A 27,402-nucleotide genomic window follows, 5' to 3' on the forward strand; every position below is an offset into this window, starting at 1 on the left:
TGTTTTTCTTCTTCCAACTATCCAGTTTTCTGTTTCTCTTTCGTTTTTTACCTGTGACAGACCTGACAATATCTTCACGCTAGGTATACTCCCCGTTTGATTATTACTTAGAACACTTGTGGTTTCTCTCATTATCCGGGCTGTGTAGTAATGACACCTTCCTAAAAAGCACAACAGAAGAAAAAAAGACAAGAGAAAAAGGCTATGAGCTCACTCTACACGCTCAGGTCATTTTTAAGGCAGACATACCCAAGGTGCCACAGATATACCGCCCGTTCTCCACCCGGCAGCGGCCCAGCGGAACACGGGCCGGGCCAGCCCGGCCCTGCGCCTCTGCGCATGCGCGCCGCCGCCGCGGGCCGCTCCCTCACGCGCCGGCCCGCGCTCTGGCGGCCCCGCCCCTCCCCGCCCGCGCATGCGCCCCGCTCCTCCGGGCCCCGCCGGCGCATGAGCGCTCTCCCGCGGCCGGGCGCGGTGCACTGTGGGAAGGGGGCGGTTCTCCTCCCGGCGGCCGGTGGCGGTGAATCCTCCCGGCCGCTCACAGCAGTGTAGAGCCGCTTCCCCCCCACACCCCCCGCCTCCCTCCCTTCCCCCCCGTCCTCCTCCTCCACCCCACATACACCCCCCACCCCCCTCCCTCCGGCCCGCGGATTTAAAGGGGCAGCGGCGCCATTCCGGGGGACCATGCCGAACTTCTGTGCGGCTCCCAACTGCACCCGCAAGAGCACCCAGTCCGACCTGGCCTTCTTCCGCTTCCCCCGGGACCCGGTCAGGTGAGACCCCCGCCGGGCACTGCCGGCACCGCCTCAGGAAGGCGGCCCGCGCTGCGGTGGGGCGGGTCGGCGCGCTCGCCTCTCCCCTCCGGCCCCGCCGGCCCGCAGCCCTCCGCTCCGCCCGAGGGGACGCCGCGGCGGGGAGGCGCTTCCCTCCCTCCCCCTTCCCTCCGCGTCTCCCCTCTCCGCGCCTCCTCACCTAGGCCGGGGTTGAGGAGGGGGCGCGGGTGGGACGCGACCCACCGCAGCGCGGGGCAGGGAGGGCCGGCGGGAGGCGGCTGTGAGGGGCCGGCGGCCGCCCGGAGCTGCCGCCTCTCCCGGCGGAGGCCGCGCACGCTGTGGCGCCGGGGGGGCGGGGCTCCGCGGGACCCTGCGGCCTGCGGCGGGGAGGCGGGTGAGCCGCTGCGCATGCGCCGGAGCGGCCGCCTCTGGGCCCCCCCCCCCCGCCCCTTCGCTCCCGCCGGGGCTGGGGGGTGTGGGGGGGCTGTGGAAAGGGCGGCAAACGGCGGTGCCGCTCCGGGAGGTGGGGGGCTGCGGGGCGTGAGGGGCTGCCTGGATGTGAGGGAGGTGGGGGGCTGTGAGGAGAGTAGGGGGCGGCCTGGCCGTGGGGGGCTGCTTCGCCGTGGGGGACTGAGGGGAGTGGGGAGCTGCCAGTCAGAGAGGGACCTGGGGGGGTGATTGACAGCCGGCTGAACAGAAGCCAGCAGTGTGCCCAGGGGGCCAAGGAGGGCAACGGCATCCTGGCTTGTGTCAGCACTGGCGTGGCCAGCAGGGACAGGGAAGGGGTCTGAGCCCTGGGCTTGGCACTGGGGAGGCCGCCCCTCGATTCCTGGGTTCAGTTTTGGGCCCCTCACCCCAAAAAGGCCATTGAATGACTCGAGCGTGGCCAGAGAAGGGCAACGGAGCTGGGGCAGGGTCTGGAGCACAGGTCTGCTGGGGAGCGGCTGGGGGAACTGGGGGGGTTCAGTCTGGAGAAGAGGAGGCTGAGGGGAGACCTCCTGGCCCTCTGCAACTCCCTGCCAGGAGGGGGCAGAGAGGGGGGATGAGTCTCTGGAGCCAAGGCCCCAGCGCCAGGCCCCGAGGGAATGGCCTCAAGCTGCCCAGGGCAGGGTCAGGCTGGCTCTGAGGAAGGATTTCTGTGCAGAAGGGGCTGTTGGGCGTTGGAATGGGCTGCCCAGGGAGGTGGTGGAGTCCCCATCCCTGGAGGGGTTGAAGAGTAGAGTCAACATAGTGCTGAGGGATCTGGTGTAGTTGGGAACTGTCAGTGTGAGGTTAATGGTTGGACTGGATGATCTTCAAGGTCTTTTCCAACCTAGATGGTTCTGTGATTCTGTGACTGTGAGGGCAGTGGCGGGGCTGCAAGGAGGTGGGGGTGAGGGACTGTGGGGCTGCGAGGGAGTGAGGGGCTGAGGGTTGTGAGGTGCTGCCAGGCTGTGATGGATGTGGGGGGCTGAGGGAGGGAGTGTCTGCATAGTCGTGAGGAGAGTGGGGGGCTACCTGGCTGTGAGGGAAGTGGGAGGCTGCAAGAAAGTGGGGAGCTGAGGGAGTGAGTGGTTGTGTAGTTGTGAGGACTGTGGGGGACTGAGGGAGTGAGGGGCTGCTGGGAGGTAGGGGGGGGCTGAGGGAGTGGGGGACTGCGTGGCCATGAGGGGTGTGAAGGAGTGCCAGGCCCTAAGGGGCTGCCTGACTGTGAGGAGTGCGGGAGGGTGTGAGGAGATATTGGGGTGCGAAGGGGTGCACATCTATTAGGGGTGTGGGGCAGCGATGGGGTGTATGGCTGTTAGAGGTGTGGGGCAGCTGGAGGGGTGCAGGAGCAATGGGGTGAGTCAGGGGAGCCTGTGCATCGTGGGGAGCCCGTGCAGGGCCAGCGCTGGTTCGGGCAGTGGAAGTCTCAGTTGTGCTGTGTGTGCTGAGGTGACATAGTGCTGGATGATGAGGTGTGTGTGTGACAAATAGGACACTGGTGTGTGAGCCGGTGCAGGCAGGACACAGAAACAACCACAAAACCACAGATAAAATGCAAAGAGTAAATTAATCCCCGTTATCTCATGACCTGGCGGATCTCCACAGCAGCACCTGGGCAGAGGCACGCAAGCAGGGACGCAGGTCCTCGAGAGTCCGGAAAAGGAGATTAAAAAAAAGGTCTTGGGCTTGCTGCTTTTACCTGTATGTACCCAGGATTTTCACAGGCGTACTTCTCCACTGTCCTTTGATCTTTCCCACAGCAGAGCAGGAATCTCAAGGACGAGGTGCCTGTGAGTTTCTCACAGGCCTGTGTTATCTAAGTGCAGACATTCTACTCGCCAAGCGTGCAGAGCTAAACAACAATTAGTGTGATATATGTGTTTTTCAGCACCCCAGCTGCAAGTCACTTGAGCTTGTTTACACTCCTCCTTGCCAATCTTCTGTTGTATTCCTACAATATTTCATACTTTGATGCAGTCTAGGCAGTGATTCCCACCGTAAGATCTGTTTAATCTTCATCCATGTTTCTGACTCTGTTGTGGTGGTTTGGGTTAAGTGAGGTGTGAGTATTTAGAACAAAATGCTTCTTAAGCAGAGAGGTGCTATTCTGCTGCAGCTGACCAGGAGTGAGGTAACATAAAGGTTACGCTCTATCCTCATCTCAATAAACTGCCATTTGAGCTTCCATGAGATGTCAGCAGATCTCTGAACATGTAAAGTTTGTGACTGAAGAAAACCTTAAAAGCTTATGAGCAATACCTAAGCAGTGGTGTAATATGTTGCATTGACCTGACTTGTAATTCGCACCAAGTATTTTGCAACTAAAGCACTTGTGCAACAGTATACAGTGTGCGTTAGTTGAATACCGAAAAAATGGAGAAATTTTTATACATAATTTTACTCTATAATATTTCTAGTTGCTGCTTGGATGATGCCATGCAGAGCTATGTTGGGTGATTTCAGGGGTCTGACCTCATTTTGCTTTGTTCTTCCATCCCTCGTTCCTCGGAGAGCATTCCTTTTGGAGCCAAACTTGTAGCAAGACTGAAGGACCAAATCCAGGCTCAGATGGAGTTTGCATGTTGGAATCCAGTCACATATCCTCTGCCATCTCCCGCTAGTCCTGTAGCTCTCTGAGGGGACGTCGGCGCTCCAGCCCTTGCCAGTAGTTTCCTAGCTGTCTAGAGTTCTGGGTTCCTATCTGCTGCTCCGATGTGGTGAGGAGCTTGGTGCCTGATCAGGATCCTCAGACGGGCTCTGGAGGCCAAGGGTGGCTTTTGGATCCTGTGCTCAGACAGTGTTGACTTCAGCACAAAAGGCAGCGGCCATGGCCACTTTTCTTTAACTGTAGAAGAGGCTGGGAAGGGAGAGGCATGTTGGGTGGTTCATTTAATCTTTGTGAGACTCATTTCCTGAGTAAGACCTTTCTGAAGAGCCCGTGTTATCTTCTCCCGTCACGCATTACTCTGATCTGGTCCCTAGCAGTCATAGTGTCTACTTGTTCTCTGGTTGGCAGCAACGTGGGCAGTGAAGGGATTCAGACAGATTTTTGTCTGACCTTGACAACTGTGTGCTAGTTCTAGATGCACCATCGCTGCCACCAGTTTGTCCCTCTGTGGTTGCCAGGAGGTGATTTAGAGGAGTTATCCGTAACATGAGGAACTCTGACTTGGCTCCCTGGTGCTCTTCCTCAGCTTCCCTGAGTCACTGAGAGAGGCAGGTGAAACCATGAGGGTCAGGCTCTTCCTCTGAAGACCCCTCTGGACTGAAACCCTCCCCACTAACTGCTGGGAGGCTCATCAGCATTTGTGACAGCCCGATGCGATCACCTTGAATGAGTTATCTAGTAATCGGCACCCGCTTAGAAAGTAGAAGAGCCAGATTCAATATAACCTTTGTGCTAAAGGTCTCCGGTGTAAAAAGACTGTGTTAATATAACCATTTGGGTAAATAAAGGACACTCCTGTTCTCTTGTTGGGGTGATTGCACTGTCCAGGCAAGAGTGCAGGATCTGCGGTGCCAAAAATTTAGGGGTTTTTAAACATTTTTTTTTTTCTTATTTGAAGTCATTATTAAGGATACTCTGTGTGGATCTCGGAGAACAGTATTAAAAATGATTGGTTTTATGGCACTTACTGCCACTGATATTTGGATATTTTGCAAGAACAAGAAATTAAGATGCAGAAGTGGTTCAGCCAGCAGAGATCAGAATCCAAGATTCCCCTCTTTCATCTTCACAGCTGCCCGTTACTGCACTCGGTTAAAGTAGAGGTGATGGTGAATCCACTCAGACCTGTGGATTTCCTCATTTGGGCTGCCCACCAAAACATCTGGCAAGACAGCCTTCATTCCTAAATTGTTGAATAATCACTATTTATTCCTTCTTGCTACTATGAGCAATAATTCCGTATTTGTAGTCCAAAATAATAGCAAAATTGCTTCCTCTAGCTTCTAGCTGTTTCTTGGGTCAGAACCCATCTTCTTTTTAATTTAGGACTAAAAGAGAAGATTTTTGTTTTTAAGTGGACCAAGTAATTTTTTCACTTTTATGAAATTCAGCAATAATCGGGTTGTGGGGAACAACTGAAATAGTAGACTCTTCGTGTAACTTCTCTGTGTATGTTCCTGGAACTTTGTGGACATTGCCAACATGTACCAATTAAAAAAACAAACAAACAACAACAAACCAAACAAAAACAAACCACCACAACACTTTAAAATAAGAATCTGTGGAAAACTGATGGGTTGTAAAGTAAAATAAGTCAGTGAGACTGTAGTGAAAGTTCCTTCTCCTTTTTGCTGTAGAATTATTGTGATATTACTGTAATTCTTTATAATGGAGTTGTCTCTGTCATTCGTGAGTTTGTCTGGGGAAGAATTTAACCCTAAGAGTAATGAGAACTTGTGTAACCACTCTGTACCGTTAGAATAATGAACAAATCGGTTGTGTTCATGTGAACGTTTTTAGCCATCTGTATTGTATTTTCAGCTCTCTATTTAGTTACACGTCATTGTAAATTAGTGGCTCTGTGATGCCATGAGGTGTAAGCAAGTGCATTAAAATCATGCTGCTTCAGAGGATTCTTTTTGCACGAAGGAAATGACTTTTTTTTTTTTAAAAAAAAGCTTTTAAATACAGAGATACCAGCTGCTGGAGTCTTGTTAATTTTTAGATATATGTATTTACCGCACAAATAAAATAGCAGATGAGTTTTACTGGAGTAGCTGTGCAGAACTAGTCTAGGCACGTTGCTCAAAAATCCATAGCAAGAAAATGATTGCACAGACCCCGTTGGGGGAAATACAGGCTGATTAATGCGTTTATATCAATTACTGCAAGTGTTTTGCTCACCAGAGGAAACAGTATCTTGCATATCTAAAAGGAGCCCTATTAGTAGAAGAATATTTCATTAGCTTTGTGTTGTATCTCAGAGAACAAATCCAAGGCAGAAGTAAATGTGAAAATATGCAAGTAACAAAAACATACTTGAGGTGTGTGAGCACTGTCTGTAGAATGATCGATTTTTAATTTTTATTATTTCCCTCTTCAAAAATCTGCTCTGAAGTCCCCAGTGACCACAATAAGAAAAATGCTGTGTTTTGGAGGGAGGTGGAGAGGATAACTATTTTAATAACTGCCTTCAGAAACTTTATGACTTTAGTCTATAAGCATATCTCTTAACTTCTCTTTTTAAGATTAAATTCTTCAGAATTAAATGGTTGGGTTTCATGAGCAACTGCATTACAGTCTGGGGGGGGTGTGTGTGTGTGTGTGAGATAAAGGCAGGAATATACAGATCAAGGGAAGAGATTCATGAATTTGCTGGGGAGGTGTTAAGTGATGAGCAAAAGGAAAAAAAACCCAAATTTTAAAAAAAGATTTGATGGTACGTTACAACGGAAGGTGTACAGAACTTTTCTTAGCCTCACATAAAGGGCAGGGCTGGCTGCACTCCAACTTTGAGTACGGTTTGAAATTGCAGGGGATTTTGTTTTATCTTAAAACTAGCTAATTCTTTTGCTTACATGCAGATGTCAAAGATGGGTAGAGAACTGTCGAAGAGCAGATTTAGAAGATAAAACTCCAGATCAGCTCAACAAGCATTACAGATTGTGCGCTAAACATTTTGAGACTTCTATGATATGTAGAAGTGTAAGTAAACCCAAGCATTTCTTTATTGCGTCTTGAAAAATGTGACAAATGTTTTTCATCGGAGTGCTGAATTGTAATCTGTGATTCCCCTGGGAAAATTAATCTCTTAGTCTTAATTGAGATCATTGTCATGGTCCAGGGCACTGCACAGGCTCGCAGATGTTGGCACAAAGGATGGGATGGAAATGAGCAGTTGGGGAAGAGAAAAGCAGAGCTGCTCCTGCTGGTTTAATATGTTTGTGGGAGTGCTGGTCTTCACTGCAGTTCTCTCCTCAGGCAAAGCAATGCTCATTTTGTTTAGTGTCACTAGATGTTACTACATTATATAAATTTATTGGGTGTAAGTATGTAAGTTTGCATACCTCTCATTATTTAAAATCATTAATGTTCTGTTACTGAAGCGTATGCGTGGTGTGATTTGGTTACATTACACTCTATTGTGGCCAAGAGATTTAAACATTCTTTGCATCTGTCAAGCTTTTGGTTCCTGTTATATTTTATCCAGCTAAAATCTTGGCATTGTTTCCTGTTAATAAAATAATAGCTTTCAATTCTTCTTGTTAACAAGATAATGTTGCTTCTCGCAGCTTACATAACAGCAGGAAACGTGGACTTGGGGATTTGTATCAGGTTTTAATTTCTAGGCTGAATTTCACTCTGCTACATAGGCAAAATCAGTCCTTTAGTGACAAGGGATAATTAAAATGTGCAGGTCAGACTCTGAGCTCCTGGTGGTATTACATGTGTCAGGGTATCTGATTAGCCAGCATCCCAGAAATACTGGGATGAATACTGGGAGTAATTCTGAATCTGAAATGAAACATCATGAAACTTGGTTTGTTTAATTTAAATTAATACTTCAATTTAGCGACAGGTATAAACATCATCAGTTAAACTTCTGTATTTACTGGAAATTAGCCAGTTTCGGCAACATAAGTTTACAGTATAAACTTATATAAAGTTTTACTTAAAATATTTTTATTTAACTGTATAAAATATAAAAGGTACAGTATAAAATATAAAGTTTTACTTAAAATATTTTTATTTAACTGCTAGAAGCATTGACATGACCATCTAGAAATCTTTTCTTCCTCCTGCACATTTGACAGATAAATTTTCATTCAGTATGGTCTTTCACAGTAGTGGTTTTTGAAATTCATAAGTCTGCATAAAGAAGCGGTTGAACATTTTTGCAATGAAAATGTTTCTGTGATTGTTTCTAGAATTCTGAAACAAGTGATAAAAAAAACAAAGCACAATAGTAACAAAACGTTTCCTTTCTGATGCATAAATGTGTTTCTATCCAGAATGTTTATTTATAAAAAAAACATAATACTGCAGTAAATTAAAATTATGGCATCTGGGGTCTTTGATGTGAAGATAATGGGGAGGAAGAAGTATTTGTGGTTTGGGTTGCGGTTTTCTGTAGTATCTCTCCTCTCTTTTTCAGTGTTATCTTGATATCCCTTAAATGTGAACTGCATAGCTTAGCTTTCTGTTTGTTTTGAAACATCAGAAAGTGAAAATACTTCATAAAAAAAGAGAATGGCATGGCATCTGAAATTCTGGAATTTGTGCACACACAGTGAGATTTCCCAAAGAAATCCCTAATCTAGATGTCTGTCTTCTTACAGAGCCCTTACAGAACAGTTTTACGGGATAATGCTGTGCCAACGATATTTGATCTTACAAGTCACTTGAACAATCCCCACAGCAGACATAGAAAAAGGATAAAAGAACTGGTAAGTTTTTCATGTAAGTTTGTGGGGTTTTTTTAATATTAAAACAGTAAAGGCGAGTAAGTTCATGTGAAACTTTTATGTAAGTGTCAAATAATATTTAGCACTCGAGTGTTTGCATTTTCTGTATTGCCTATTCTAGTATCTTTTTGTTGATTATAAGTTAAATGCCCAGGTGTTCTGCTGATATAGATTTTATTTGCTAAAAAAGGTTTAAGGAAATAATCTGGAAAATGAAATGTGTTGAGCCAGAGCTGATTCTGTCTTCCATAGAAATTGCATAGCTTCCTTTTCCTTTGTATTTTGTTATCACTGTAATAACAACTTACACATGGTACCCTGAAATTCTTCCTGCATATTGATTGTGATCTTCGGTTCACCTGTTTAACTTCTGAAGTCTGCACCCCTTCAGACATGCTTGTTTTAGCTTATTCTGAAAAGACGATCTATGTATAAAACCAAGATCAGGAAGTTTTTTGTGGAATTATCTTGTCGATATGTTTTGTGTCACAGAAGAAGTGTCTCTAGGTCTCTGTGGTTGTAAGTATACTGACAATTAAGAGGAGTTAAACTCCTAAACTGCTTTTATGTTGGAAAATTACAGACGATTTCTAAATATTTCTTTATGAGTTCGAGCCTGTTTATTGACTGAAAATAGAGTTAACGACTGTTCTGTCTACTGACAATGCACGTCCATATTAAAACAGAATTCTTTAATGGAATCGACTTGCTTATAAAATACATACTGAACAAACTCCTAATACATGTACAGGAACCTCAGCAGCAGTATCAAACTATTCTCATGTAGTTAGTGGGTATGTGTCATGACAGCCGTAAACTACCCGAAGAAACCTCCTTCTCTTGGACGTTCTCTCATTTTTTGGTAAATATTAACACTCTTAAAACATTCTCGTCTACAATATTTGTACCTGATCTTGGTGTGTTTTAATATTTTATGGTCATGTGCTAGATGTTATTATCAATATAACTTTGTTTTCTTTTTTTTTTTTTAAAAAGAGTGAAGATGAAATAAGAACACTGAAGCAACAAAAGAGTAAGTGGGCAAAATAATTGAGTTCATAAAAACTTCATTTACTAAGGCTGACAAGATAATACATGACACGTAACTGTAAGTTTAGATATGTGAGGAGGATAATTGAGTTGCTGCTTGATTCAAACAGCCAGTTTAAACTCTTTCTGAATTACTCATTCACTTTTACACTGGAAATAGTCTTCTCTGGACCCCAGTAACTTAAAGGTAATGAGGATAGTAAGGAGAAGCAAATGTTATGTTTTAGTCACGTTTTCTTGACACTGACAGTATTTTACATTTTGTAGTTGAGGAAGCTTTTGAACGGGAACAGGCAACTCAAGAACTGAATGAAAGCAATGAACGAAATACTGTCTCAGAGGAAGGAGGGGAAGAACAAGAGGAAGAAGCAGTCCCCTTAACACTGGAGGAAAGAGAAAACAAAGATTACCTTAAATCTCTCTTCGAAATTTTGATCCTGATGGGGAAACAAAATATTCCTTTGGATGGCCATAGTGTTGTTGAGCTTCCAGAAGGTATTTTTACTTCAGACAACTTTCAGGCTCTACTGGAATATAGAATAAATGCTGGAGATGAAGTTCTGAGGAAACGATTTGAGATGACTGCAGTCAACCTTGAGTACTGTTCAAAAACTCAGCAGAAACAAATGCTTGAGATCTGTGAAAGCTGTGTTAGAGAGGAGACGCTGAGGGAAGTAAGAGACTCGCACTTCTTTTCTATTGTCACTGATGAAGTAGTAGATATAGCAGGAGAGGAGCATTTGCCGGTGTTGGTGAGATTTGTTGATGATTCTCATAATCTGAGAGAAGAATTCATAGGGTTTTTACCGTATGAGGCTGATCCTGAAATTCTAGCTGTTAAATTCCACACAACTATTACTGAAAAGTGGGGTCTAAACATGGAGTACTGTCGAGGTCAAGCCTACATTGTCTCCAGTGGGTTTGCTTCTAAAATGAAAGTTGTGGCTACAAGACTCTTGGAAAAGTATCCCCAAGCTGTGTATACGCTGTGTTCCTCTTGTGCCTTAAACGTTTGGCTGGCAAAATCTGTCCCTGTTGTTGGTGTTTCTATTGCATTAGGAACAATCGAAGAAGTCTGCTGTCTTTTTAATCAGTCTCCGCAATTACTAGAAGAACTGGACAACATGATTTCTGTCCTTTTTCAGAACAATAAGGAGAAGGCTAATGAGCTGAAGGAGATCTGCCGTTCTCAGTGGACAGGCAGGCATGATACTTTTGAGGTTTTAGTGGACCTCATGCAAGCGTTGGTCCTATGCTTGGATGCGGTAAGCAGCGACTCATCTGTCAGGTGGAACAACTTTATTGCTGGTCGAGCATTTGTTCTTTCAAGTGCATTAACAGATTTTGACTTCATTGTCACCGTTGTAATTCTGAAAAACGTGCTGTCTTTTACAAGAGCATTTGGAAAAAATCTCCAAGGACAAACATCAGATGTGTTCTTTGCAGCTGGCAGCTTAACAGCAGTGTTGCATTCTCTGAATGAAGTGATGGAGAATATTGAAGTTTACCATGAATTTTGGTTTGAGGAAGCAACAAATTTGGCTACAAAACTGGATGTACAAATTAAACTCCCAGGAAAATTTCGCAGGGCACAGCAGGGGAACTTGGATTCTGAGGTAACTTCAGAAAACTACTACAAAGAAATCCTTAGTGTCCCCACAGTGGAGCATATAATTCAAGAATTAAAAGATATATTCTCAGAACAACATTTAAAAGCTCTTAAGTGTTTATCATTGGTGCCCTCAGTCATGGGGCAACTGAAATTCAATACATCTGAGGAGCATCACGCTGACATGTATAAAAATGACTTGCCTAATCCAGACACGCTTTCTGCTGAGCTTCATTGTTGGAGAATAAAGTGGAAGCACAGAGGAAAAGATATTGAACTTCCAGCTACTATTTATGAAGCACTTCACTTGCCCGACATAAAGTTTTTCCCTAATGTTTATGCATTGCTTAAAGTCTTGTGCATACTTCCAGTGATGAAGGTGGAGAATGAAAAATATGAAATTGGACGAAAGCGCTTAAAAGCATACCTGAAAAACACCTTGACAGAGCAAAGGTCAAGCAACCTAGCTCTGCTGAACATAAACTTCGATATAAAACATGACCTAGATTTAATGGTGGACACCTACATTAAACTCTATCCAGGTAAAGTGGAATTTCAAGAGGACTTTATTCCTTCAAACAACTCCGAAGTAACAGAAGATGCTTAATTTTGTTAAGCTCTAACCAATCTGTTGAGACAGTTTTTTCTTATGCAGGTTTCAACGCTGAGGAAAAAAAACAAACTGTGAAATCTAAAAAATGACTGCAATTTTATTTCTATTTTAGGTCTCAGACTGAAGAAGCTGTGGTCAGCAACCCAACTTATGTTTTGTTAGTCTGCATTAAATGTGTTATGCGAACAAAACCAGGCCTGAAAAGAAGCTCGTGCTCTTGGCAGAGGTGCTTGTATGTCTGATTGACTTTAGGTGCTCGCTTATTTTATGGCATCTTGGAAAAAAGTACATTGTGATTGTAGATCTGATGGGGCTGTTACATATTCGCTCATGAATTAGGATAATAAGAAGCATCAAATGTTAAAGAGATTATAATGAATTTTGGTTCTGTTACATAGGGTTTTATTCTTTTTGAAAACTTAAAAAAAAAAAAAAAAGTCTTTGATGTATATTTAATTGGCATTTTGGAGAGTGCACTCGGCTATTGCACGATCCCGGTGCTGTGGACTGTTCTAGGTGTAAAGTGAATGTTAGTGATCCAGAGGTACGTTTACAGTTTCATGAAAGAGTCAACCTCTTTAATCTCTCAGTGACTGTTTACATTCCTTTGTGTGAGACACAACTTTTTTTTTTTTTTTTTTTTTCCTTTAGGCTTTTAACAAGCATGGCAGTAATACTGAAGTTCTTAAAAGACACTAAAATCTTAAAATTTATTTCACAGTTAAATCTGTTCTATCCTGACTCTGACAAAATCCCATGCATCTTATTGTCTATTTGTAAACTCATGCAGGAAGGATTAAAATAAGAGTTCGTTTGTCTAGAAGCAAGATTGAAAATATCGCTGTTATTTTTGGCAAGAATGAAAACATTTTTGTACAGTTTATTGCAATTTAAAATAAAATGTGAATTGCTTTTTACATAGCATTGAATTTTGTAGTAAAGCTGTGCCTCTCTCAGAGTGTGTATTCTTTTGCAAGGTACCTTTTCGTTTTGGCAATTTTTTTCTCTGTTGCTTTGTCAATTCTAGTGAGTGACATTGTCTTAAGACCTGGGAAACTGTGTAATAGCACTTCTGATCTGTATGTTCTGCTGAAGGGTTTGGTTTTTTTTTTTTTTTAAAGTATTTTGAGACAGCACTAAATGCAGTGCTTTTAGTTGTGGAAGGTTTTAACTGAAACAGGTGGAAATAGATGAGATTTTGAACGGTTGAAAAGTCTTGCAGCTCTCCTGATGCATGCCAGTTTTCTAACTTGTTTATAGTTGTCCTTTTATGTACAGTTGCTGTGGGAAAGGCCCCGAGCAACAGAAAATTGAATAGTTATAGAGACTGTGATAAATACAGCTCTTATTTTTTGACTGCATTAAAACATTAAGAATGAATTTGAAAAAAAAAAAAAAGCCAATCTTTTAGTAAGTAAGCATAGATATTAAAGTGGCTATGTATATTTTAAGAAACGTTTTCAGGGTATTTTATTTACATTGAAGTAGTAAAAATTTAAAAAGTATTATCTTTGTTACTTGTGTATGCTTTCTGGCATGCTTTCATATTCGAGCAATTGTTACCTCAATCAGTAAAGTGTTTTGGCTAATAGCTTGCTCTGTTCCTCTGAATATATGACAATAGCCCAGATCTATGTTAACGCTATTAAAAAAAAAAAAAAGACATTTTAAAATTAGATGTCATATGGAAAATTGTCCTTTTTAAAGAAGATCTCGATTACAATTTTAATAAAATAAATATATTTAAAAAATCTTTCCCATCCTGGGAATGTCTGTGAGTTCCCCTGTTAAAAACAGCAACGCGAGGTGGTCGTGTCCTCTGAGATTGTGAGTCCCCTCTCACTGAAGTCAGGCTGGGTCAGCCCAGGCTTACAGGCATAATCAGAGAAGGAAAACCAGCACCCAGGGCCATATAATTGGCCAAAGGAGCTGAAGACTGCTTGCTGACTGTATAAATGAGATCTTTTTGACCGATGTGTTGAGACAAATTGAAGGGAAATGCTGTAAAACATTCCTTTAGCTACTGGAGCTCAGCCGAGACATACGGTTGTGACTAGTGTTGCTAATTAGCTGGCTCCAAGAGCCTTGATGGCTTGGTGTGCTTGATCCTTGCACTGCTTTTCACAGAGATGCCGAGATGGTCTGTAATCCGTCAGAAGCTCCTTATTTAGCCTGTTTGAATTGCCCTGTTGAGGAATGCCTCATTTTTTAGGCACATCAGTGGGTCACTTAGGAACCCGTAGCAGGTAGCGTGCAGGGTGATGGCTTGGCAGGATGCGGAGGAGCAAAGGAGTAGCAGATTGAAATGATAGGTGCCCCTTTAAAACTTGAAAGATTTGTGTGGAGGAAAACCTGTTTACCGAAACTATAGTGCCTCCCATCTTATTTCTGGGGGTGCAGAGAAAGGATGCGACTCAAGTGGAATGCAGTAATACTGTTTTAAAGAGTGACAGCAGAGTGTCTGAAAATGGGACAAATAATCACTAAAGTTAAACTTGGATTCCAATTTTTTAAAACAAATTCTTGAGACAGAGTGAATTACCATCTTAACGATCCTGCCAATTCAGGGCAGTATGTATTTCCAAGGTGTATCTGAGGTACTTTGCTTTGACCTGGCTTTTTGGCACATTCTATGTAATGAAGCAATATGTCTTATTTAAGTATCACTGCTGAGATATAAATAATTCTCATGAAGGTGGGTTTTCCTTAGCTGCTCAGCTGGTTGTGTTCTGTGAAAGCAGTGCTTGCCTTAATACACAAACTCAGTTTCCTTTTCCCATGGCCTGAGTTCCTGTTAGAAATCACTATTGCTTTTTCAAAAAGTGGCATGTAGCGCTCTCTCTCCTGGGGTGTTATTTCTGTCACTGGCTGCAGAAATCCTGTGACTGCTTCTTTGCCTGCCAGGATCTGCTGTACGGAAGCAGAGGACCAGAACCACTTAATGATTCCGGTTGCAGCTCTCCTGTTCCCCCCATGCTCTTGTTTCTGTGCAACACTGCAAATCTCAAAAGAGTTGCCAGAAACATTCCAATTACTCTGAGAAGATGAAAATAAATCTGTCCTGTGACAACTCTACTAAAAGATACTTAGCAGTACTGATTTACATTGAAAACCAGCCAGGACTGGAGGCAGTTCAGCACATCTGCCAGTAGTTTCAGGTGTCTCATGGCATCACTCAGCTGTGACTACAGAGTCTCTGGTTATCTGTGCTGGTCTGTAGTTAGAGCTGAGACTACACTGAACTGCTAGAGCTTGAAAATTAAGTTTCTGTCGCCTCTTCAGACAGCAAATGTCTGAGGATCAGAGGGCAGGGCTGTGTTTCCTTGCTCCTGGAAGAAGCTCTAGAAGGTCTACTCAGCTGTGACAACACCTGGCGTGGCCCACAAGCCTCAGTGAGGTTTTCTAGCAGGTAGATTCTGGCAACTAAGACTTCAGCGTCTACTGTCAACAGGACATGGTGTTTGAGGGGAAGAACTTAGCACCAGCGCTTTCCTTTTTTTGTCCTCCCTCACTCCCAGAGCAGAACTTCAGGCTTTGTGGCTGTTTTCTAGTGAAGCAGCAGGGCACTTCTAGTTAGCACCTCCTAACTTGGTGAAGGAAGGAAGTTTATGAACCATTGGGAAGGAGGGTCATGGGTTTGGGTCATGAGGGGAGCAGGAGAGAGGTGGAAGATACATGAGACAGCTGGCCAAGGGCAACAGTTTGTTGGTAGTGTGATGCTCCAAGCCTGTGTAATATATAAGCCCAGAGCTAAGCCCAGATGGGTCCTGGTCATCTCCTCCATCCCCATCCACCAGCCTGTGGTGGTTTTGGGCTGAGCAGATGTGGGCTGGAGGGCTTTGTGCTGCTGACGGAAGGGTTACCTGGCACAGAGTGTGGAGGAGAAGCTGTCTGTGAGGGGCTGACAGCGCTGGGGACCTTGGACCTGACTGTCCTTGCGGGTCCACCATCGCGCGCGCAGCCAACTAAAGGCACACTTGACCTCCTTCCTAAGCTGGAGGACTTAACACGTTGAAAGTGAATCATCTGTTTTATTAAATCAGAGGCCACTTCCAAGGACTGCAGCCCAATTATGCCACATGTTGTACATATCATGGAGAAATAGGATCCATATGGGCAGATCCTTACTGGTGAGCACGTCCCGCTGAAGAACAGCCTTGGGTATCTGCCTGCAGGGATCAGGCTTAGCAGGATTCAGGCCTTAACTCTTAATTTATAGTGTTGAACAGCTCTCAAGAAGAGGGAGGGATCTATAGGAGGTACGGTACAAAGTGGATGGTGCTGTGACGTGCGTTTCCCCCCTAAGGAGTGAGGCTTGCTGCCTTCGCCTTGGTGAGGCTCTGTGCTTCAGGAATAAGCAGAAATATCACGGTCTGGCCTGAATTCCTCCCTGGAGGAAAGAGACAGATGATATCATTGTTGGAGTTGTTTGGACATCATAAAGGTACTTATTGAAATGAGAAAAATATGGTTTTAATTCCTTTTTTAATAATGAAAAAGCAACGGAAAGCTATGAGCGCCAGGAACCTCACTGAGCAAAGAGTCTGCACCCTGGAGGACTTCTCTTTGGCTAATGAATAATCACTTCTAGGTCACTTTTTGGTTCATCTTTTGTGTGTGTATATAAGTATATAGAGTATGCAAAGCCAGATGAAGTTACTTGTTTGTCTTGCAGATGTCACCTTTGCTGAGCAATGCTTTGATTAAGAAGAAGCACACCCAGTGTAAAAGGCACACGGCTTATTTCTGGGAGACTCTCCACACCGTACACAGCTCCTCCTGAACCCTGTACCCTAAGACCCAAGTGCACAACTGTTACATGAGCAAAATACATAAGCCTAAGCACATGCTAATTATTAGGTAGTTTCCACTCCACTCTGAAAAGATTAAGTGGAAGTATGCAACTGAGCACTGACTTTAAGACTTTCCAAGTTCACCGCACAGAGCTGCACTTTCCAAATCAATGTCGTGCATAAGGCAGGGTACCCTGTTCAGTGTCTGCAGAGACAGCAGAAAGCTTGAAGGAATTACTGCTTGGCAGGTGAGCAGACCTCTCTCTGTTTCGCTGTTCTTTTAAACTTTAATCCCTGTAAGTGTATCATCGGTGCAGAAGATGTGTTTATTGAGAAACCTGTGGCTTCGGTGTGGATTTTGGCATATGCAGAGGCACCCTTCTGTGTTATTATAAAAGCTGGATTTGGAAAGTATTTGTAATACATACAATTTAACATCAGGTATTCCTGTATTTTCCAGACTATTTCACGTTCTTATTCTAACAACAGGGGATAACGGAACAGATTGGCAACTCTAATCCTGACTCTTTACACCTTTCAGGCAGGACAATACAGCTAGAGAGCCTGGATGCAATTTTCCATCCGAGAGCGCACCATTGCTCCTGGGAAACCCTTCAAGGGGAAAAAAAAAAAAAAAAAAAAATGCTGATGCATCCATTTTTTGCACTATTTGCTTCTCCAAGGTATGGATAAGCTACTGCACACCTTGCTGCTACAACTGTCCTTCAGGTCTCACTACCTTTTTTCTCCCAGCACTGATAGGCAAAGAGCTGCAAGGAGGACAGGTCTTTCCAAGGCTAGATGTTATTTTTCTGCCCTTGTATGGCCTGTGGTTTTGTGCCTAGCTTGCTGTCCTCTAAAGTCATGCTCTTCAAAGGTCGTTGTTCTTGGATGCTTGTGTTTTATATTTCTCAACTGGAGATGCATTGAAAGGCTGTGGGTTTTAGAAAGTGTTTAGCATTACCCCGCTCTGGAAAGGAGCTTTAAAGTGGTGTCAAGCTGGGCATGCACAGTTAAAGGCAGGAAAATGCCAAGATTTTGAAAATCTCCGTTTAGAAACAAAATTGAGCATCTGAGTAGAGCACTGGGGCTGTATTTGTTTAGCTACCTTGGCATTACCTTGCATTCCCCAGCTGGCTTTCAGTAGATACTGTGACAATGAAATCTTTCTAAACAATTTAAAAATTGGCCTTTTTTAATACATCCCCTCATTTTAATTGTGGTTTGGAGAATAGAAAAACCCCATTGTATTCCATTTCTGCTATTACATATTACACATATTTTTTTTCTACTGTACTCCATTTACTTTCCCCTACGCAAATTCAGGCCTATAGTCTTCCTTTTTTTTTTTTTTTTTTTTTTTTTTGCTTATGAAGTTGCATTCTCTTCTCAATTCCAGTTCACATTAGACATTGCTTCTGCCCTTTACAAGACTCTCTTCTATTCTGACCAGGACATATTGCAAGATGTATCAGGTTAGGTTTACTGTTTAAACAAACCATCCACTTTCTCACCTAGCCTCCTGTTTCTCCCCCCTGTCCTAAAATGCTGCTTTTATGGATCCCAATTGTAGAAAAGCAGCAAGTTCCTCTTCACTTTTCTTCAAATACCAGTATTCTTCAAATATTAAAGATCTGTGCTTTCCTTCTGTAACTTCGGCTGTGCAGGGAGCCCAGCCAAGGGAACTACCCTTACAGTCTCTGGGGAAAAGGTGACCTTAAAACAGCTCAAACTGATGAAAAATGTTTCTAGACTTTATAGTGGCCTGTCCCCTCAGGTAGGAGTGCAGGAAACAGTTACTTTAATCAGTAATCTACAACCCTAAATAGCATAACCCCCAAGGGATGAGTTACCCACTGACTGTAGCAGCCGACACAGTCAGAATCCACTTGCAACAGCTGCTTATTCTGCTTCCTTGTTCTTGGGTTGACCAGCTTGTTGTTGGTACAGTCATTACCTGCTGTTTAAATTAAAGACATAGCAACCCATCACAGATGACTAAATAGTTGCAGCATTTCTACTGTTTAAGGGCCGGGTTCAACAGGTCTTTGAGCAACCTGGTCTAGTGGAAGGTGTCCCTGCCCGTGACAGGGGGGTTGGAACTAGATGATCTTTACAGTCCCTTCCAACCCAAACCAGTCTGTGTTCTTATGATACTGTTTCTTTTCTCACGTGTTGAGAATGGGTTGAAATGTGTTTGCCACACAGGCAGTCAGCTGCTGAGCGTGCTTATAGCAGAAGATGTTCTAGCAATAAGGGTTTGTGTTAGATAGCAGATTGTATGGATCCATACCTTGCTGTTGGATTAGGTCATCTGGATCCCCACACTTTGCTCTTCACACTTCTTTATCTTCTCTGCACTGACTCTCAGCTTTTAATTGATTTGTATCATCATGTTTCACTCCCTGTTAACTCTGCATGATCGTGGCCTGCTCTGATGTCATGCAGGTCTCTGGTCTTTGCAGAGTAAAGCCCTGTGCTCTGCCCATACTCTGAGCAGAACAGGGAACCTGCAGTTGAAAGCAGGACCAATGCACCCTCCTGAAGATGAGGAGATGGTTCCAGGATTCCTTGTTGGCTAGGGACACACGTGGACTCACTTCCTTTTGTACGCAAAAGACCACGTAGATGCAATCATGGATATTCGTATGACCCCCATTTCTGGAGTATTTTCTATGTCGTCGATCTATTTATTTTCCTAAAATCTCTGGGATGTAAGGCCCAGTTATCAGGTATCTGAAGTGACTATGGCCTCCATCTAGTCACACAAAAAAGTTGCAGGGAATCAGGACGCTATGTCAAGGTGTCCCAAAGCCCTGCCCAGTGCTGTAAAACAATGTCTCTAGCCCAGGAGACTTACAGATAGAACATGATGAGAGACAGCAGAAACAAGACAAACGGCACTTAAAGACAAAGGGTAGCAGGGCTGAGTTAGTTTGAGATAAATGCTATGGTCCATGGTATTTATAAAAGCTAAGAAGACAACCGCTCCTAACATCAGTATCCACTTTGATTCATGCTTTGTCAGCAGTGGACAAGGAGGGATCACCAGCAGAGAAAGAATCTTAGAACCTCTTTCCGTATGTTTTTGGTTATTTAGGCATCTTCTTCTCCCATAACAGCACCATCTCCTCTTGCAGCGACAGCGGTTTATGAACAGTTCCACTTAATGTCTTCATACCAACACTCTCACCCTGGGACTAAGCACCTCTGCAGAAAATAAGGTGGGAGCAGGTTGGAGACGAGAATGTGAGTGTAAGGAAGGAGCATAGGTGGGCAACATCCATTCAAAATATTAAATACCCACAGCTGACTCAGAAACCTACCTCCCGTGCTTATCTAATTACAAAAAAAATTAACATAATAATTTCTTCATTTCCAGCAAATCAGTATTTCCTGAAGTACTGTGATACTTTCCCTGAGCTGAGCAGAGCTCCACTAGGATTTTCATTTACAAATAATTTGGTAATATCTTACTACATGTAAGAGTTGTGTTAGGTCAGATAAAAATGTGTCTTGCATTCCTTGCTTGTCCCAGAGCTGTTGCACAGTAGATGTTTCAATATGCTAAAGGCATCAAGAGTTATGAGTATGCAGGTTTAGACGTTTTTTTGGTAGGGATATTCGAATATATCACAGCTTCTCCTGGGCTGGGAAAGAATTTGGGAACAGAGCTATAAAATAATTGGTGGTTTTGATTCAACAATAATACTGAATAATAAAAAATAATTTTAAAAAATCGTTTAAATAGTCATAATCTGGTGTGAAACATAATTTTATGAATTTTTAATCCTCTCAAGATTAAAATGAAGACAAATTAAGACAACCTTGTGTGGTTAGATGTCATCAAAATAAAAAATTTCATCTTATAAACAGAGTTTCCTTCATCCTGAATGAACCATGTAGGAAAACAGAGCAATTCACAGATCGTTTTCCCATCTTATAGAAAGTTTCAGCTGAAAAGCTTGGATGAACGCTATATAAAATCGCGTCTGTACCACCCCAGTCTAACTCATTTTCATAATAGATAAAGACAAATTGCATCTTCCTTTTGTTTTGTTTTGCTTTCCAATTTATTAGATTGTTTATCTAATTAGAGTGAGTGCACAGCTGAGCAGTGAGCAAACCTTTTGTCTACAGTTGGGGTTTTTTGCTTACTTTTGTAGATAAGTAACAAGTGTTACTGCAGCAGGGTGAGGGGAAGAACATTTTTGGCATTTGCACAACTTGGTATTCCTCTTCCACATGGAAGAAAAATACGTGTTGTGTTACAGAGCGGTCACCTTAGACCTGACATTCTTACATTTCCTTCCTGTATTAAAAAAAAAAGCAAAGAACAAGAAGGAAAACTGTATACTAGGAAAAAAATGGCAGAAGCAATTTTTCACTAGGAATCGAAAGTGGGCAGAGAATCTTCATTTTCCACACAGGTGAGATCAGAGACAAATGCAAAATAATTGTGTGTCTGCAAATTCCCTGGAGTCCTTGAGGATCAGTGTGTTTCAGAACAGGCTTTCCTGGTGCTGCAGTTAAATCTTGAAAAGTTGTTCGGGAAAGTTATCCCACATTTGTGATTCAGTACAAGCTCAGCAGAACTAAGTGGGAAATTAGCTTTTTCTGTGCTCTCAGCACTTCACTAGAGTTGTATCTAATACGTAAAAATGAAGTTCTTGTGTTCGTCGTGTGGTGTTATCTCTTCTTAATACATGATTCAGCTCAAACATTTGGCTAACTGTGCCTGAGCATGCAGATTGACATTGTGATGCAGGGAATTATTAAAATTAAACCCTCACTGTGTAATGAAGGACATTTTCATGCTCAGGAGCAGGTGTTCCTACAAGTGTTTGAAAAGGACACTGTCTGAAGTACGCCAGGCACCGCACAAGTGTAGTACGTGGAGGCCAAAGAGACCGGTGCTGTGTTTGACAGCTCGAGCTTGCTCTTGGTTTTATTTGCTTTTACTTTGAGGAATAAACTGTGTCCCTGTCTCATTAAGGATGAAAAATTACTGGTGATTCTTTTTGTTCTTTGCAAAGTGTTGCCCTCTCACTGTCATCACGCTGCGTCGGGGTAGGAAATTGGAATGGAGATGGGGACTGCGGGTGTGACCTCGACTGCTCCTTAGAGCTGCCGGTAACTTGCAGAGCTTGGCTCCCTCTCCCTGTACAGGCAGAGATGGGGCATGATCTACACATCTATTCCCATGTCCTCCACCTATGCATGGCGCTGGTGAAGAGGTTCACCAAGCGGGTACCAGCCCCCTTACACTGCTGTGAAGACATCTCCCATCCATCCTCCTTGACTCTCTGTCCCTAGCAGGGGGTCCTCCAGATCTCACAAAAGCGTGAAACCCCTGTCTTCATCTGCATATCCAGCCCCTCTCATGAACGTATGACATTACATGATGGATATGACATCATGTGATGGACCATCATGTGACGGACCACCATGTTCAGGCCTGTGCAGAGCACGAGCAACCGCCGTGAAGCTCCCACTGAAGGAGATGTCTTCTGGAAGTGGTTTCCCTCAGCCAGGCGGGATGCCATCACCTGCCTGCACCATTTTGGCATGGGAGAGTGGACCCAATGCTGTGCCGCTGGTGTAGGAGAGGATGTACCACAGCAGGAGAACGTGGAAGGACCAAAGGAACGAATGTCATATGCGGCTTGTGCTATTCCTTCTAGTTTTTTCCCCCATTGCCTTCTCAACACCAGTTTAGGTGCAAGATTTTGTTGCAGTAGGAATGGCCACAGGGAACTTCAGCAGAGCCCTTCCCTGCCTTTTTTTTTTTTTTTGTCTCCTATACCACCAGGTTCCCAATTTATGTGTGACTTTTTCCATAATGCACTCCAACAGAGTTACTTTGATCCTACCCACTGGAAGGATGGTCCACAGACCTCAAAATCTGTTTGCTCAGGTGTATACCCATTTCACAAACCCCTTAATTTCTCAGTCTTTTTGTTTTAAGGAGAAAGATCAGTCAAGTGAACTTCTACAACAGGTTTTATTTGGCTCCAAGTTCAACTCTGTTGTGGTGCTGCTGCTGATCCTTTTATTTTCCTTCTGGAGTGGTTGTGACAGGTTGGAGCACCTAATTTCTTCAAGCAGAAAGCCCAGAAAATAAGGAAAACGCAACAGCTGGAGAAATCCAGCTCCAAAAGCTTGAATGGTTTCCTCATGCAGATTTCTCCAAATCACAGCTAAGAAGGGGCATGGCTGGCTGAGAAAACGTGTGCCCTGTAAAATAAAAGGACTAGGAAACCACTTTATAGCTTGTGAGATTTATGGGTTCAGAACAAATGGTGTAGTTCACTTGGCCTGCAGCTCTAAAGGAGGCCAAAACAAACTGCTTTAAAGCTTTGATTCAAAAGGAAGGCTCAGATCCTCCCTCGCGTGGGTCTTTGTAAACGATGGGAATACGGGAAAGAGTCTTGTGTGTCCTGCAGCACCTCTAAGCTACCGCTTTATGTTGCCTGAACGTGGTAATATTAAAAGGTAAATTTGTTCCAAATGTCCCAACACGGTGGAAATGTCACAGTGATGGCGCAGAGATTTTTAAAATATGTATTACGGGAAGAATTGTGGAGGAAATGTGCGATGTGACCTTTTTTCTGTCTTGGAAAAATACAAGCACAAGGCGTGGCATCGCCATGCTCTGTTGAAGAGAAGAATGGAAGTTGTTTGGGGATTAGCAAAGCTAAAGAAGCTTCATTTCACCTTGATCTGCATTTCGAAGGGGAGTTTGCCTGTGTGGATTCTCTGGTGTCTGATAAAGGACGAGCCCACATCCAGCTATACCCTGTAGTGCGGGGAACTTAAGGGTCTCTGTCTCCTGTAGCTCTGCAGGACCTGTCTTCCTTCCCCGTATTTGTATGAAATCAGCCAGTTGATTCAGAGGTACTAGTGGAAGGTTTGATAAGCTCACACAAATAACCCAACACAATTTTAAAAACTATTTTTTTCTCTCAGAAACTGGGCTAAAAATACCAAGTCAAAGAATAGCATATGTAAGAGCATGCAGAATCATTAACACCATTCTGTCTGGAAACCTAGCATATTCTAGCAGACAAACAGGGTAATTAATTTACTTTTTTTTTCTGTTGAAAAGCTGGGTATATTAGCTTTTTGTTTGTCTGGTTTTAAATGCGATACGTATAATAGAATTGGATAACATACTGAAGTCTAGATGAGTAAACTTGATTATCCCCAATAAGCAGCTCAAATTGAATTTGTTCTGAAGGATTCAGTCTTCCAGCCCAGTCGCATAAGGACTCACTTTAGCGTGACCAGAGGGATTCTGGCAGCAGGGTGTTTGTCCCTCTCTGATTGCTTCAGATTCATTCTTGACACTGGGAGCCCAAAAGGACTCCCAGGCTGCTGACAACCTTTATCAAGGCCAGCTGCTGAGGAAGGATGCTGATTGTAGGCAGCCCATAGTATGTCATGGAGAAAACATTTCCTTCTTCTGTGCTTTCCAAGTCACTGAGGTCCTTCTGTGCAAACAGAGACAACGCTAAATTCCTGCTTGGCAGCCTTCAGCATGGCCCTACGGAGTCGTCTGCCTACCACAGAGAGCCACCTGCATTTAAATATATTCACCTTATTTGCATTAATCTAAATGTGCTCAGGAGCAGTAGGGATGTGCAAGGCAAGCCAGGAAAGAGAGCATCTGTCACCAGCAAATGCGTCCAGATTTTCTAATGAGACTGGTGATCATGGATGCCTCAGGTTTCAGCCGGTAAATTTGCAGCCCCAGCCCAAAAGGCTTTCGGGCGGTATGTTTGTGGCCAGTGCCTCTGAAATCAGGTGCCATCCAAACATCTTTCAGATAATTTCAGATTTCTCAGCACTCCAGCCATTCCAAGAAATTGTGGCACTGAGAGACCATCAAAGGGACTTAAAGATTTTAATAATTGGGTATATTGGATTAAAAAATTGGAAATAAATTCTTGCTTACTCACCTTTCAGTAAGTGTTCGTATGCTTTGGTGCTTTTATTTATAAAATTTATTTATATCGAAATACTTAGCCAAATGGCCTGATTTTGAAGGTTCAGAGATTGTCTCAAATCTCCCATGCAGATAGCATTGCTTTTTGGACTGACTTTTTGCATTATTTCAACAGTGAAAAGCAATAATTTGGGAGCTGGAGTTGATGCCAGGGAGTCTTGTAGAACCTACGAGTCTTCCACTCTCTGGCCAAGCATCTCCCTCCACCTCGTGGGTTGACACTGAGAGAGCAAGTCCAATAATGCCGAGAGAAGAGAAGGAGAGGTTTCTGGGAACAGCAGCCAAGTCTGTCTTGAGGAAGTATTTAGGGCTTGATCTGTTGTGGATTTGAGCTCTTCAGGCTTGCTCTGAAATGAAATATCAAGTGACAAGAGCCACATTCACTTGGTTCCTACATTACAGCAGTAGTACAGAGAAAAAGATCTTCCCAATTCTGTGAGCTAAGTAGTTACTTTTAGTTTATTTTCCCCGTTCCCAAAAGAGAAGACACTGGACAACTCCATTGCTTTTTTCCCCTTGTGGGAAATGATGGACATCCTTGATTCGCAGCATCACTGAAATGGCTGTTCTGGGTAAAACTGCAGCTCAGTATCTTGCTGCAGACACTGACCAGACCCAGCACCACAGGGAAAACTGCAAAAATCTCTTTAGGATGTATTATGAGGTGAGATGCCTGAAGGAAAAGCTTTCTCCTGGCCTCTTCCTTCTCCCTAGTAGCTTGAGGTTCAGCCACACACTAAGCCATAGGTATTTATAACCTCCCTTAAGCCTAATATTAGTGATTACGGCTCTGGATAGTGTTTTTATCCTTATACAGCTAATCATTCCTTTGAAGGGTACTGGAACTAGCCAGGACCAAGGCATGGACCATCTACTGTCCTGAAATAGTCCAGGTTGTGTGGTTGTGCCTGTTCCCCAGCGTGGTTTTGGCCATTCTCTCTAACAATTTCCAGGGAGGGCACAGCCCTTGGGTCGCTCTCAGCTGTCAGCGTGGTTGAGGCCACTGTGTTTTGGTGAGTATTTGGGTGTGTGGTTGTGGGCTGTGCTGTGCAAATGGTCTTCCAGGCCAGAAAACAGACCCTGAAATATCTTATTTACTAGAAGAGATGTAGCCACTGATAATTCATGTGGCTTTGAGCTGCAGAGACACTGGTTGACCTCTTGTTCTTGGGTTACTGCCTGCCTACAGAGAAGGACAGGTGGAGTTAGTAGGCTTGGAGATGAAGACTTGATGGAGAAGACAGCCATGTTCAGGGTGGAAGAAGGTTGTTTTCAACAGGGTGAGTAATTAGCAGTAGAGGAGGTCACTAGAAGGCAGGGTGGATTCTTCACCGCATGAAGGCTGCAGAGTTAAATTAGATATTTTCCTGTAAGATGATGCTCCAGCTGGATGCAGATGTTTTAGTGGAGACAGGGGGGGCTGTAGCTTGCTCCAGCAATAGTCCTGCCTCACGGCTGCAAGCCTGCAGACCACGGAAGAGTGGGTGCTGTTTGCTGCTCTGTGTGTGGGGGCCTTGCAGTCTGTGTTGCGCGGGAGGTCAGGAAAGGGGACAACAGCAGCCCCTTCCAGAGGTGAACATCCTCCTGAGATTCATTTTGGGTCATACCCCCTTGTCCCTGTGAAAGGTGGTCCTGTTCTGCCAGCACAGCCAGTGCTTGGCGGATGTTTTTTGTGTCTCTTCTTCAGTTGTGCTTGGAGGTGGAGAGGAGACTTTCTCTACTGGATGTGACCAGTCAAAAGGAGAGGAGGAGGAATGACAGTGAGGAGACCAAGGTGTTCGACAGAGCACCTATGAGCTGAGATGTTGCAAATGATTTAAAAAATCTTCACAACCAAAAAATCACTACCAAAGTTGAAAGGGTAACAAAAAGAAGCTCATATTGCCTTCTTTTTCCACTGAATCCTCTAAACCTTGTAATGTTTCACAGCTGGTATGAAACCACATCTAATATCTGATCCCAACTGCTCTGGAGATCCCTGTCTCTTTGGCCCAAGCAGCGGGTGATTAGGTGTTTCAGTGTCTCACTTTGCAATGCCTAATTGACTTTCAGAGCCTAAGTATGGTTTTCCAAACTGATGTACTCATGTAGGAGCCTGCGTTTTACTGGCTTTCAACAAAGTAAAATATTTAACACTGCAAGTGGGTCAGGGTAGGACCGCACACGTAGCTGGGTACCACAGCCCAGGTGATGAACAGATTTGCTAAGTGGGCTGCTAGGTCGCTCGCTTTAGCTCTTGATTGCTTACGGTCACGTCTTTATACTCCAGTGTTCCTCTAAGTCCTTTAGGTGTTGCAGTATTGAACATTGCTAAATACCCCTTAAAATCTGGGCCTCAGTCTTTTGCTTTGGGCAGCTGCCTTGCTGTCTCAGCAATGATCTCCTGTTGTTGGCCAAATGACTTTCACGTGATGAAGATGAACCCTGTAAAGTCATTATAAAAGTAGAAATTTCTACCTAGATTGGCAGTTCTATGTTTACATCTTTCATCTTTCATTTGCAGCGTTATGTTTAACCCATTGTCTGTGACTGTAGAATAAACCCAGAGTAAGGACTACAGGATTTGACCAAGATAAGCCAGTGTTTCACTGCAGGTAAATTGGCAGTCTTACCTGCTCCACTTAGAAATTGAATTTTGCCATTGCTTTGTTGCATTCTTAAAGGTTGCTTTTTTTTTT

General features: G+C 43.7%; 1 protein-coding gene across 2 annotated transcripts; it reads left to right on the forward strand.

The window, feature by feature from the left end:
* Positions 1-665: 665 nt before the first annotated feature.
* THAP12 (THAP domain containing 12) lies at positions 666-13,594 on the forward strand. Of its 2 annotated transcripts, none has more exons than XM_074918728.1 (5): positions 666-773; positions 6,771-6,891; positions 8,526-8,633; positions 9,648-9,684; positions 9,969-13,594. In XM_074918728.1, the coding sequence occupies exons 1-5, from the start codon at positions 685-687 to the stop codon at positions 11,915-11,917; spliced, it is 2,304 nt and encodes a 767-aa protein (XP_074774829.1). In that variant the 5' UTR covers positions 666-684; the 3' UTR covers positions 11,918-13,594. The 2 variants fall into 2 exon arrangements, with proteins under 2 accessions (XP_074774829.1, XP_074774837.1); XM_074918736.1 differs by lacking the exon at positions 666-773 and adding an exon at positions 1,075-1,167.
* The last annotated feature ends 13,808 nt before the right edge of the window (positions 13,595-27,402 follow it).

The sequence above is a fragment of the Athene noctua genome, chromosome 1, assembly GCF_965140245.1.
Source record: "Athene noctua chromosome 1, bAthNoc1.hap1.1, whole genome shotgun sequence".
Classification (NCBI taxonomy): domain Eukaryota; kingdom Metazoa; phylum Chordata; class Aves; order Strigiformes; family Strigidae; genus Athene; species Athene noctua.

Coding starts and splice junctions, on each gene's coding strand:
- THAP12 (XM_074918728.1), top strand. CDS start 685: ATGCCGAACTTCTGTGCGGCTCCCAACTGCACCCGCAAGAGCACCCAG. Junction 774..6,770: donor TTCCCCCGGGACCCGGTCAG/GTGAGACCCCCG, acceptor GCTTACATGCAG/ATGTCAAAGATGGGTAGAGA. Junction 8,634..9,647: donor GAAAAAGGATAAAAGAACTG/GTAAGTTTTTCA, acceptor TTTTTTAAAAAG/AGTGAAGATGAAATAAGAAC.